The sequence below is a fragment of the Apostichopus japonicus genome, chromosome 5 (genome assembly GCF_037975245.1).
Source record: "Apostichopus japonicus isolate 1M-3 chromosome 5, ASM3797524v1, whole genome shotgun sequence".
Taxonomy (NCBI): Eukaryota; Metazoa; Echinodermata; class Holothuroidea; order Aspidochirotida; family Stichopodidae; genus Apostichopus; species Apostichopus japonicus.
This window is the reverse complement of record NC_092565.1, coordinates 14,631,357-14,645,989: the sequence shown is the minus strand read 5'-3', so window position 1 is coordinate 14,645,989 and position 14,633 is coordinate 14,631,357. Positions and strand designations below refer to the sequence as shown.

At 38.0% G+C, this 14,633-nt stretch overlaps 2 protein-coding genes across 2 annotated transcripts in view; both read right to left on the bottom strand.

The window, feature by feature from the left end:
• The window catches only part of LOC139967773 (uncharacterized), a 36,284-nt gene extending 34,132 nt beyond the window's left edge, over positions 1 to 2,152 (bottom strand). Inside the window, exon 1 of the mRNA XM_071971843.1 lies at positions 2,058 to 2,152. The gene's annotated coding sequence lies outside the window, so the exon portion shown is untranslated. The remainder of the gene's footprint in view (positions 1 to 2,057) is intronic.
• Positions 12 to 13,428, bottom strand: LOC139967775 (aldo-keto reductase 1B-like). The gene is made up of 9 exons (XM_071971845.1): positions 12,749 to 13,428; positions 11,798 to 11,965; positions 11,026 to 11,142; positions 9,139 to 9,219; positions 8,899 to 9,018; positions 8,478 to 8,584; positions 6,958 to 7,123; positions 5,538 to 5,620; positions 12 to 4,659 (listed from the first exon to the last, which is right to left on the bottom strand). Exons 1-9 carry the CDS (start codon positions 12,824 to 12,826, stop codon positions 4,617 to 4,619), a joined length of 963 nt encoding a protein of 320 aa, XP_071827946.1. The 5' UTR covers positions 12,827 to 13,428; the 3' UTR covers positions 12 to 4,616.
• Positions 13,429 to 14,633: the final 1,205 nt, after the last annotated feature.

The window sequence follows — 14,633 nt, the reverse complement described above, 5'->3', positions numbered from 1 at the left end:
TCATTGTAATGTTTTCTTGTTGTCAGTATTCACAGAAATCTATTAAAACAAAACTTATGAAAGTAGGGGAGTGCGCCCCATAGGAATTTTCGGAACGCGAAAACATTGAGAAAAGAAAAATTAAAGAGCCGTGATGAAACACATAACACTTGATAGGTTACTTGTTATTAAAAGCACTATATGATCTGCTTGTCATGCTTTCCTCATTTGCCGTTTATAAACATAGAACGAGATTTCTCTGAATTAACGAGTTAACTTTGACTAAGTGACGTAAAAAATCAAGAGTACTTATAGACCTAATTTAATGTCTAAATAGTAAATATGCTTCAGAATGCATATGACGGCATACCCAGCAAACACAAAAACGTTTTCAAAACGTTATTAAAACGTTTCGTCTTTTGTTTTGATAACATTATTTGTGGGGTAATAAATATGTCACGAAAACGTTTTCAGCCTTTTATTTCAAAACATTTTTTCGTTAAAACTTTAATATAACATTAATATCTCATAAAAACGTTATGACGACGTTATTATAACACTACATTTAACGTTATAAAACCATATTTTAGAGGCTCTTTTAAACATATTATGATAACGTTTTGTGTTTGCTGGGTAGTTTCTATTTATTTTTTTGGTCTGGGGAACGCCCCTCGCTAAACCCCTACTAGAGAGTCGGCTTCAAAGACCCCATGGCCAATACCCCTTTAAAACATTCATCGTTCGCCTCTGGTCTGGCCCTTTCATAAGCCCTTACCATCCCTTATCTGAATCAGCCGGGCAGTGGGAGGGGGAAGGGTGTTACCTCCCCTTCACACATACCTTTGAAATCCAGTGCACGCTACTGTACTATAATACATAGATATGGCATACCTACCAACACGTAAATGTTTGATATCGTTAATATGTACAGGGCCGTAGCCACCGAGGAGCCTGACGGATGGCCCCAAACTTAGGTACCAAACGTCTTACATGGATAAGGATAGCACAGGCACGTCGTGGTATACTACACTGGCAAGGTTTAAACTTGTACTACACAAATGTAAATTAAATGATGGAAAGGGATGGCACCATTTCTTAATCGTAGTCCCCTATCCGAAACAAAAAATATATCAGAACGAACGTCTGCCAAATGTTGTACCCCCTCCCCTTAACCGTCGAACTGAGGGAGAGCCTATATGGTATCGTGACCAGGTGAACAATCATCTTAATTTAAGTGTTAATTATACAAAAATTCGTCCCTCACATTACGAATGTTCGCTACAGGCCTGGTTGTAGAGGAGAGGGGGGGGGGTGGGGTGCGCAATAATATCTTTAATTTGGTATATAAATATATATATATATATATATATATATATACATATATATATATATATATATACATATATATATATATATATATATACATATATATATATCCATATAAATTCTGGTTTCGGCTACCTTGCCCTTTGGCAAAATTTCTGGACCTGGTTATATGACCTCTGACGTCAGAATTCACGCGAGACCTTACTGCCCATGCCCAGGCACATACCCACCAAGGTTTGCCATATTTGAGGTCTTTGACCTCCTTGATTACGTTACCTTTGCGTATTAGATTAATTAATGTGCTGCATTGGCAAAATCTGATAATCACATGGTTTGAGTGTTTCGGTCATTTTCGAACGTGTATGACTTGATACTTTACGGAGGCACTACATCCATGGTCATGCGCACATGCCACCAAATATGAGGTCAATCAGTCTTACGGTTTCGCAGGAGTTCGTGACACAATATTGTTCACACACACACCCACACGCATATACACCTAGGCACGCGTTACTTTTTGACCAGTCCAAGTTCACCCATGCGATTGTGTCACCCATGATCCGCCCTCCCCCCACCCCCCACTCATGAAGTCAGACCAACCCACCAAGTTACAGTCCAGTGTATAACTCTCTGTATAACAGCAACAGAAAAGCATCCTTCTGTATATATAATATGTTAATACATTAATTACTTCCCACACAAACTGATAAACCGCTTCAAATTAGAATCAAATCAACATAACGATAACTTACGAGATCGTCATCGGCGGCACTCCGGCCCGATTTACTAGGATCCGGTCTGGAGTAACTGCGTATGCTTAGAAATTACAGCCCTTGCTGCAAAACCTCTGATGAAACTAAATTAAAATTAATTCATCTGCAACTCACAGGGAAGCCGCGTAACTCTCCTATAACTACATTGATGTACAATGGGTTTAGCTTCACTTCGGTAGTTCAGTTACAGCCTTAGTTACTAACTGAATTGTTAATTACCTCCCGAGCCTCGTGCTTGCAATTTATAATTTGCATAAATATTCATCAAGTCAATACACTACCATGTGATCTCCGTGGCCGCACATACCAAATCTTTACAAAATGCAACAACCTAGAAACTGTTATCACACACGGCAGTCGCAACAGATACACACACGTGTTGTACATCAAGCAAAACAAACTTTAAAAGTGTGGCTTGCCTGATCATGTTACAGTTCCCCGGTGATGGATCAATCCCTATATTAATCATAAAGGTAAACATTGTTGGTTCTGTTGCATCTTCGAAAACATCATTACAAAACCCAATTCGATTTTAAAAGACATGTTGTTCTTTTACGCACATTATTAATGTTGCTTATTAATGTCGCTGTTGGATAATTGCAGAGTCGAAATTCTGCACGGGAAGTGAATACCAAATATAGAAATGTAACAGTACTTGAGTCGCAATACCATTATTGCCCACTGCCATCAATTTTCCCAGCATTTATGCTCTCTGACTTTTTGTGCACTTCATCTCCCTCCTACAGAGCTCTAGTGTAATTTTTTGTACCAATTATGAACACCAGCAACCGAACCTGGTTTCCCTTTCGTCCACATTGACCAAGTCAACTCAATTTGACAAACAAGTTAGGTTTTTGTCACTGTAAGGTAATCATCAATTCAATAATTGAAAATGACATATACTGACGTAACTTGGCAAGTACCGACGGCAGACAACCTGATGTATCAGATTACGGGGAATCGATATATACCACTTTAAAACTGGCATATGTCGATTTACATTGGTATAAACAACATACAGACAGACAGGTAGATGTTGATGTAAGTTGATCCTTGGAGAAGTGAATCAGTAGGCCTGTAGGTAGATTTGAAAATGATACGTCTATTTAATGGCGATAATTAATATGATATAGACCAATCTAAATTGGCAGATGTCAAATTAAACTGATACATGTGGATTTAAACTGGTAAAAGTCCATTTAAATGGACATATATCAATTTAAATTGGTATATTTTGGTTCCCATCGATCTGATACAGATGGACCATCGTAATACTGATATAAGTTGTAAAATGTTGATTTAAATCGGTATATACAGCTTTAAATTGACATTTACAGATAGATTTAAATTGGTTATCATTTTACATTGCTATAAGCCACTAAGATACTGGGAGATGTCGGTTTAAAATGACTCTTGAGGTGAAATAAATCAGTATTTGTCAATTTAAAACTTGTATAAGTCGACTTAAATTGACATATGATTTAAAGAAGTATATGTGGCCCTGGGACGGGATACAGATGGCCAGCTGTCATACGATATCTGTCAAATTAAAAATAGATATATACCGATTTAAAGTGACTGCCAATCTTAATCGACAAATGTTAAAAAAAAAAAAGCTTGGATAAAAAAGTACTCATGAGTCAGATTCTAATATGCTGTACTCAGCCGCTGGTACTTGGATCATACAAGCAGAACTCGGAGTCTGGTATTTCGTAGTCGGAACCGCCAAACTCGGAAGTAATTCATACAAGAATAAAAGAACTTGATTACAACACTGGTTCTTGGCGGACTATTACTCTTATCTGGAAAGTGTAAACCCATGTGGCATGACAGAACGAATGTCATTTTTATTCATTTTTATTTTATCACTATCTATTTTATTCTATTTACACTGAATGTTAATACATCATATCATGTGTTCCTTATCTGTTATATCTACATTGAATGTTAATACATCATATCATGTGTTCGTTTATCTGTTACATCTACATTGATTGTTAATACATCATATCATGTGTTCCTTTATCTGTCACATCTACACTGAATGTTAATACATCATATCATGTGTTCCTTTATCTGTTACATCTACACTGAATGTTAATACATCATATCATGTGTTCCATTATCTGTTACATCTACACTGAATGTTAATACATCATATCATGTGTTCGTTTATCTGTCACATCTACACTGAATATTGACTGAACAGTAATATCTGAAAAAAATGTTTCTATTTAACTGGATTCATAATCTTGACAGCAGACTTCCATGTTAGTTTGCCAATTTCATCAGATTGTGCTACTCAAAATAAGATGCGAACATTTTTTTATTCTGCAAATGAAAGTATTGGGGGCATAAGTCTAGTAATTGATGAATTAAATTTTCACTTAGGCACATTTCATTCTGTTGTCAACCATGTCGAGTTCCCCTTGAGTGAAATAAAGAATGACTTCCACAGTTCATCTCGAGCAGGGAAAGTAGTTATTATTCAGATGTAATGTACGATGTTGCCCAGCAGGATACCCAAGCCAAGGTTTCTCAGTGTGTTGGGTCAAATGGATGCAGAGGATGGCCAAATGCTCTGAAAGAAAGATAAAACAACATAATTATAGAATAAATAAATACACTGTCCATACAGTTAACACGAATTATTATAATACAATAAACAGTCCAAACAACTAGACAACTATACATTAACTATTAAACAATCAACGGTCAAAACAAGTTTACAAACAGTCAAAACAAGGAAAATAATTATGCCATAAATGTTTCAAACTGATACACATAGAAATGAAAAATTGCATGAATTTTTCAAAACCATAGATAGCTGAATCTTTAGGAATCTGAAACCTGAAGTTTCCCTTCTTACAGTTAACATACCTTGCAAGGTCATTGAGTCCACAGATTGTTATTGTTTCACAAGCATCAAAGGACATGAGCAATTTTGTAGCACAATTGTTTGTTTTTTGTGGCATCTATCATTGTTCACTGTTCGCACACTGAAAACAAAGTCTACAATTGCGACTGGTAGAATGCATGATTACATTGCAATAAATTATAAATCTGTACCAAGTGAGGGACAAGTCCACTCAGTAATTACATATTAATAGGCATTTTTATAAAGCATTGTGATAAACATTGATCTTCTTGATGTTCATGTTATTTAATAAAGATGTCTGTTAAAGGGATGGTGCACCCAACAAAGAAGCCCAAAAATGTGAGCAAGCCTCAAGAAGAGATGCAGATTTGAATCATTCCTCCTTTTGGCTGCTATTTGACCTGCTATTCCTATGCACTTTCAAAAGCAGTAGTGACAATCTTTGTATTTTTTGGGGATGGTGAAGTGAGGGTTGGGGTTTTGGGACGAGCTTGATCGTACCCAGATTTACTCTGTTTTCAGTCATGGTTGCCATAAAATCGATAAGAAAAGTACTTAATCAGACTGTTTATATCACTCACTCATAGTACGTGCAATATCTGTGATTTCGGTTCAATGACTTCAGCTCCTTGACCTCACTATCGGTCAGCGTAAAATGAAGGCTCTGCAATACATAACGAAGAAACAATTAGCTGAAGCAATTAGCATTCACCAAATTAGAATACTCCCCAATTGTTTTCCCAACTTTAGCCTTTAATACAAATCATGCTTACCAGTTTCAATTTTGACTAACTCCAGTAATCTGATTGAAGCTGAATTGATTTTGATTGGCTTGAAGCACACTTTACTACTGTATTCCAAGCAAACTTGAAGCAAAATCTGATCCTCATTACATGAGAGTATACATCCTCCTGGGTACAGATACTCCTGATCCAACCTGTGCAATCACATCCAGTTAGCTCATAGAAAGTATAGATACTCCTAAACCAAGTAATGAATTTGCATCCCATCAGCTCATAGGCATAGTGGCTAAAGACACTGTTGATCCAACCTGTGCAATTACTACCCATCAGCACATAGACATGGTGGGTATATATGCTCCTGCTGCAACCTGTGTAATTGCATCCTTGCACCACACAAGACATGTTGCGATGACATTTCTGAAGTGATCATGTATGAGATATAGAAACAACTTTCTTAACCTCAGGTTTCATTATGACCAAGGGCGTAGGAACCGGGGGGGCTGGGGGGGGCACCAGCCACCCCAGTGACAAATATGGAGGGGCATAAGTATCATTCCGCTCCCCCGCTTCACAAGTCAGAAAACCCCTTTGTCATTTCCAAATGAGAAAAAAATCTCATTTGGGCACCAAATTGCATCTAAGGCCAGGTGAAAATGCAAAATTATTTACAAAATGGAGTGGGTGTTGAAGTGTGCTATATTGCACCAAATTGCATCTGAGGCCACCTGGAAATGCAAAAAAATTCCAAATGGGAGGGGAACACCCCCTCCCATTAGACCCCTCCCCCAGGCCGGCCATCAGTCATCAGCCCCCCCCCACTCAAAAGTACCTTCCTACGCCACTGATTATGACATAACAGAAGCTAACCTTCAAAACATCAGTTTTGTGATGACATTAATGATGCCAGCATTATGTGTGGGACACAGAAACAACATTCTGTACATGAGTGTCCGCAAGAAGAGTACTGAAACATACCAGCAACATACCAGAGTATGAAACATACCACCAACATACCAGAGTATGAAACATACCAGCAACATTCTCCAAACACAGTTTTATGACAACAGTACTGTCAACTTTCTAAAGTTTTATTAGCTGCCAGTACTTTATCATTAACAATTATATACTTCTTTAATATTAATGTGTGCAGCACAGGCTTCCCTTTTAACCTTGATTAAAGAAAGGAAACAACAATTCTTTACTGTAATATAATTATGTAAAATATGTGTTAGCTCATGTATGAAATACTTATACTTACCTGAAAATTTTCTTGGATTCTGGATGGTGTCACGCTCTTTGGCATGCACGCCACATTCTGTTGTAAATGGTATCGGATCAAGATCTGTGCCACCGACTTCCCTTTCTTCCTGGCAAGATCAATCAGTTTAGGATCATCCATAAGAACAGGTTCACCATCCTGAGGACTGTTGGGGTACAAGATTAAGATTGTCTTCCAATATGGAACCTTAAACAAAATCTAATAAATTCCATCTTTCACCAATTCTACTGGTGTGAAAACTTGGGAGACTGGAGAAGTGATGGGGGAATCATCTTTTTTCCTTATCATCCTTTGTGATACCACAATATATAATGTCGTACTATTCGTATACTACGCATCTAGTTATTTGTTTAGCATAAAATTATCAGACTACTATGAATATAACAATTAAAATCCTGCTATAGTACACAAACATTTAATGACAAGGCATTCAGATCCCAGGAAACATATATGAAAGTCATGGCCACCAATGTATCTAGACAGTAGGTATATATGTAATAATCACAAAAGGCACCCATACCCCAGGTAGTACATATCATGACCATATAAGGCATTAAGACTCCTGTAAGTATATATAATGACCACATAAGGCATTAACACCATAAAAAGTACATATACATTAATGACCACACAAGGCATTAAAGCTCCTGGAAGTATATTTAATGACCACACAAGGCATTAACACCATAAAAAGTACACATACATTAATGACCACACAAGGCATTAAAGCTCCTAGAAGTATATTTAATGACCACACAAGGCATAAACACCATAGGAAGTACACAAACATTTATGACCACACAAGGCATTAAAGCTCCTGGAAGTATATTTAATGACCACACAAGGCATTAACACCATAGGATGTATACATACATTAATGACCACACAAGGCATTAAAGCTCCTGGAAGTATATTTAATGACCACACAAGGCATTACCATAGGAAGCGCACATAACATTAATGACCACACAAGGCATTAGAGCTCCTGGAAGTATATTTAATGACCACACAAGGCATTACCATAGGAAGCGCACATAACATTAATGACCACACAAGGCATTAAGACTCCTGGAAGTATATTTAACGACCACACAAGGCATTAAGACCTCAGGAAGTACACATACATTTATGACCACACAAGGCAGTCAGACTCCAAGAAGTGCACATACATGCCATTTCAAGTAAGGCATGCAGATCCCTGGAAGCACACACACATGTAATGACCACATACAGACCAAAAACATCTACTGACCACAAGTTGGATCCACATCTCAGAATGTACACAAACATGTTATGAGGCATCAACATCCCAGTGAGAGAGAACACATACTGTACATGAAATGTCCACACAATGCATCCAACTCCCAGAGAATATACATACATCCAATGACAACACAAGGTTTTCAGACCCCAGGAAGTTCACATACATGTAATGCACACACAAGACAACCAGCTCCAGACATTCTACAGCAAATGAAAATGGAGGTGGAGTAGCTTACTCTTCTCTGTCCGGGGACCCAAGAGGACTGTAGGCAGTGACAGTGATGCCCTGAGACTTGCAGAAGCTCACCAAATCATCTTGAACAAGATAAGGAGATAATTCAATCTGTGGATTGGGAAAACAGTCTTTAGCTAATCCTGATAAATGATCTCTGTCCATTTAGTACAGGTATTGGATGTCTGCATTACGAAGAAGCTGTATATTACTTTGTTTCATCTACACTCTGCAATAATGTTTCACTACCTTCCACACAGAAACACTTTAGTAAACACTCTTCAGAGATGATATGGCTCCAGTCCGATACAGAGACCAAGCTATTGTAAACTTATGCTGGGTACTGAACATGTCAATTATGAATACTTAACATTTACTGTGACAAACACAATGACATCAATATACAAAGAGTGAAAAAAAAATACCTGATTATTAGAAATAGGAACTTTATTTGGGAGGGCTTGAATTTCTTTAATCTGCGATATGTTGAAGTTTGAGACCCCAATTGACTTGACCAAGCCTTTCTGCACTAACTGTTCCATCCCCTGGAAGAAAAAAAAACATGTGACATGTCTTCATAAAGCTACACTAAGAATAAGGACATTGTAATAATGATTTCTGCAAAAGTCATACAGGTTAAATGGTAGGTAGTACAGATATCGTACTTGCCACGTTTCTGTGAAGTGTACATCATTGAACAGAGTATTCCCATCAGGTCCTTTGGGATACATCTCACCTTCAATGTTCTAAGGATGACAAACAAACATAAAAATAAATAAAAATAAAACAAAACAAAACTGTTAGCAAACTGCTTATCCACTAAACAGCCTGTGTAAGAGAAGGTGTAAAACAAAGAGAAACCTACATTGCAAAAGGAGCGGTTACTGAACAGTTAAAACAATTTGTGTAGGATATTGTAATGAACTTTCTATTTTACAGGGACCAAGTGGTAATAAATCTGGGATAAGTTCCAAGAAAACTGAAAGATAACTTGCCTTTTAGGTTGACTACACTGTTTGCTCAGTTGACTATTGTTGACTACAGTTGACTAATGTCTACAAGCCTCCATGGCTTCTTTCGCGAGTTCCTGCTTGCGGGAAGATCACATATACATACATACATACATACATACTATTACTGACTACTGATTCACTACTGTTTTAAGGGTTGACTATTACTGACTACTGTTATCAGGGTTGACTATTACTGACTACTGTTATCAGGGTTGACTATTACTGACTACTGTTTTCAGAGTTGACTATTACTGACTACTGTTTTCAGGGTTGACTATTACTGACTACTGTTATCAGGGTTGACTATTACTGACTACTGTTTTCAGGGTTGACTATTACTGACTACTGTTTTCAGGGTTGACTATTACTGACTACTGTTTTAAGGGTTGACTATTACTGACTACTGATTCACTACTGTTTTCAGGGTTGACTATTACCGAGTACTGTTTTCAGGGTTGACTATTACCGACTACTGTTTTCAGGGTTGACTATTACCGACTACTGTTTTCAGGGTTGACTGTTACCGACTACTGTTTTCAGGGTTGACTGTTACCGACTACTGTTTTTAGGGTTGACTGTTACCGACTACTGTTTTCAGGGTTGACTGTTACTGACTACTGTTTTCAGGGTTGACTATTACTGACTACTGTTTTCAGGGTTGACTATTACTGACTACTGTTTTCAGGGTTGACTATTACTGACTACTGAATCACTACTGTTTTTCAGGGTTGACTGTTATTGTGTTCCAGGCTGACTATTATTGACTAGAATTTCCCAGGTTGACTATTACTCTACCACACTTACTTGTTTTAACGGACGATTTTGATGGTTTTAAATCTAAACTTAAGACTCATCTTTTTGAAGAATATTTTTAATCAGGATTGTTTTATAGAATATTATTATCATATTTAAAGCATTCTTAATCTTTTATCATAGAGTTTATTTTGCGAACTTTTTACTGGAAATTATGGTATTATAGTTTGTAATTTACTACTTTTAATGTTGTGAGACGCGTTGAGATGTTTTTTACATGTAATGCGCCTTTTAAGAATATATTTACATTACATTACTGTGTTCCAGGCTGACTAGTATCAACTACTATATCCCAGGTTGACTATTACTACTATTACTGTGTTCCAGGTCGACTAATAAACTCCTGTTCTCCAGGTTGACTATAACTGTCTTCATACTGTTTCCAGACTGACAATTAATGACTGTGTTCTAGGCTGACTATAATTAACTACTGTTTCCAGGTTGACCACAACTGTACTCTAGACTTAACTGATATTAACTATTGTTTTCCAGCCTGACTATTATTGACTATTGTTTTGCAGGCTGACTATTATTGACTACTGTTTTGCAGGCTGACTATTATTAACTATTGTTTTCCAGGCTTTCTATACTGTATTTTACAATGATTATGAGTCTATAACTATACTATTTTTTGACTACCTTCTTCAATATTATTCTCACCAGATAGATGACTTAAAATGGCCAGTATATGAGGTACAGAGTATGATCATTCTACTTTACTTTTACCTGAATCCCAAATGGCCAGTGCACGAGATATAGATCAAGATATTCCAACTTCAAAGATTGTAGGGATTTCTTCAAGCCACTCTCAACATCTTCTAAACGATGAAAACTTTCAAATAACTGGAAAGAAAAAGAAATAACTTTTAAAGCAAGTTGGCCAAAAAAAAAGGACAGGTCCACTCTTGTGAGAATACCTTCGGTAACCATGGCTTACATTCTAAAAGCCAAGTAATTTTATATAGTATGTATATTGTACCTTGCTGGTGATGAACAGGTCCTCTCTTTTCACTGTGCCATCAGTAACCTTGGCTTACATTCCATAAGCCAGGTAACTTTATATAGCATATAGTACCTTGCTGGTGATGAACAGGTCTTCGCTTGTGAGAATACCTTCAGTAACCATGGCTTGCATTCTATAAGCCAAGTAATTTTTGAGAGTATGTATATATAGTACCTTGCTGCTGATGAACAGGTCCCTCTTTTCACTGTGCCATCAGTAACCTTGGCTTACATTTTATAAGCCAAGTAATTTTAAAATAGTATGTATATTGTACCTTGCTGGTGATGACAGATCGTCTCTTTGCACAGTATGGGTCCTCTCTTGTGAGAATACCTTCAGTAATCTTGGCTTACATTCCATAAGTCAAGTTATTTTATATAGTATGTATGTAGTACCTTGCTGGTGATGAACAGGTCCTGTCTTTACACAGTACCTTCAGTAACCATGGCTTACATTCTGTAAGCCAAGTAATTTTATATAGTATGTATATTGTACCTTGCTGGTGATGAACAGGTCCTCTCTTTTCACAGTGCCATCAGTAATCTTGGCTTGTATTCCATCTCCCACAGCTTCTTCATTCTCATAGCAGTAAGCACAGTCGATGTGACGGTAACCGGTATCTATGGCTGCTTTCACTGCTGCTGATAACTTGGACGGTTCAGACTGAAAAATGAAAATGAGAAGAGATGATTAACAGGAGAGATGCTGTTGCTTTGCCTAATTGTATTCAGACTAATCTCACATAACAATTAACAATTATGTAACAGTTGTCCAAATATTTAAGCAAACCAATTAACAAATAGGGATGGCCGGAGAGGAATGGCCAGAGGTTATTACTAGTAGTTTGTTAGGAAGTTTTACTATTACAATAGCAGGATTTATAGGGTCACTTAATCATGTTTTACATAGAGTACATCAAGTTTGTTTCAATTTATCAATTTAATGAACAGAAAGGTCAATACATCTGCCAATGCATTTGTCTGATTGAAGTTTTTTAATCCACCAAAGAGTTAGGAAAGACGAGGCACCATTATTTGGTTCGAATTTTCATTTGCTTGATATCTGCAAATAGAACATCATCATGATTTTGTGCTTACTTACGACTCAAAAGTACCTTAAATGTGTGTAGAGTTAAGGATTGCTTAGGCTAGTTTGTGTATATAATGAAATTCTTCATGGACTTCATAATGGACTTTAAATTTAATCAATAATGAACAGTCTCATTGCCATACCTAGTGTGGTTAGTAATGATATCTTAATGACTGCCACGCTTAGTGTAGTTATGTATCGGTCGAGGAAACTTTTTGGAAGGTAGTACTGTGTAGGCAGGTCACGATAGCCTAAGACTAGTAAGAATGGAACCCTAAAAATTCTTTCGTGGAAGTGGACACTGTACAGGTACACCAACATGTATTATTATTGCAGATGTCACTCGTCGTAACTAACCTTCCAAGTTCCTAAACCGAGGAGAGGCATTTTCCTTCCCTTTGAGAGGTTGACGTACAAATTGGCCTTCGCCATCATCTAATATAATCTGCTAGTTCTTGCAATTCTTAAAACCAATCGGTACATTTGACTTTTCTCAATACTACAGCACACTTTTGTCTTTGTTCGATCTACCACTACGGCTGAGGTTAGTTCCAAGGTGTTTCGACAACACAGCTAGTTGACCTCTAACGTCATTCCGTTTCAGATTCGCTGATAGTATTGTGGAGTTTTCGGATGTGTTGGGGATAGAGATGAAGATGCTAGTTACTTTTAGAGCATTGTTAAAACGAAATGCATAAAATTAAGTCAAGAAATGATGGAAAACGAAACATTCAGTGTGCGGTAGTAACTGTTGGCATCACTAAGGTAAGCGAAACCCTCAGATCTAGGCCCTAGGTAAAGATGGTACACGAAACACTCAGTTTGCTCTACCAGGTGTTTGAATCACTGTGTCTGTGATGTGGTAAGTGAAACACCCTGCATGGAATTCCAAGTGTTTGAATCACTGTGTCCTGGTATTGGTAAGTGAAACCCTCAGACTGCAGTACCAGGTTTTGTTGTCGAAACACATTGAAACTAGCCTCAACTAGCTGTGTTGTCGAAACACCTTGACACTAATCTCAGTGAAAACCTCAGAATGCAATACCAAGTTTTGTTGTCGAAACACCTTGAAACTAGCCTCAACTAGCTGTGTTGTCGAAACACCTTGACACTAGACCAGTAACGTGAGGCTGACGTCACAACAGGAAACAACCTTTGCATTGCAGTACTCTATGATTGTACTATCCTAATGCGCCTCTGTTCCCCAAGTACCAGCCTACATGTAGGCTAGTGTATATGGGAGGTGCACGATAGATGTATGTTGCTAACTTATGCAAACAATTAGTACCATGATTGCAGTCATGGGCGTCAACAGGTGGGGGACGGGGGGACTTGACCCCCCCCCCCACTTTCAAAAGTGGAGGGGATATCATATCATTTGTCCCACTTTTCAGAGTAGTTATTAAAAAAAAATCACATGCATATGCGCGATTTTCTATTTAAGGTCAAGAAATCTGGACTCACTGGGCCCCTGCTATCTATCACTTGCACCGTCATTTATCTCCCATTCTCCCAATATCCTAAATCTGCCCATTTAATTCGTTCGGGGGGGGGGGGGGGGACACCATTCGAAAGTGTATTGAATCTTGCACACATGTTGTTTGTATGGGTTCCAAGGGATTAGGTAAGACATACAGGTAGATGGTGATGAGTTACTATGTTCATATCACTACCTCCAGTCCCTTGGACTGGACGGACAAATAGGGGTGTAGGGGTTAAGTAATTAAGGCTACATGTATTCGTCGGATATGGTAGATCTTTATTGTTGAGTGCCGGCTAGGCGCTACACACGCTCTGCGCGCACGGTGCCTTTTTCTGATTATTATTATTAAAGTACCTGGGCACATAACAACTGACGTCTCGCACCTACATGCATGTATTATATATACCACTCCACTCATCCCGGAGGTGACGGCGCCACTTTTTCAATATTTCCTTTGAGATGGACGCTGTGTAATTCGTCTCCCTTGGTGTCAGAACGGCATCTTTCTACCAGTACTTTCTGTCGGGATTTAGTTTTGTGAGACAAAATTTCTCCTCACAGATCTGTTTCTGATGTAACTAAAAACGACTCAGGAAGGCCGTCTCCTGCGATCTAGGGGGTCTTATGTACCCAAAATTTTCTGGTACGCTACGCGCCAACCAATGGTGGCGCTCCGCTTAGATAGTATAGTGTCCCCCTCACTTTCTGAAACCTGCTGACGCCCATGATTGCAGTATACCATTATAAGTCTAGGACCCC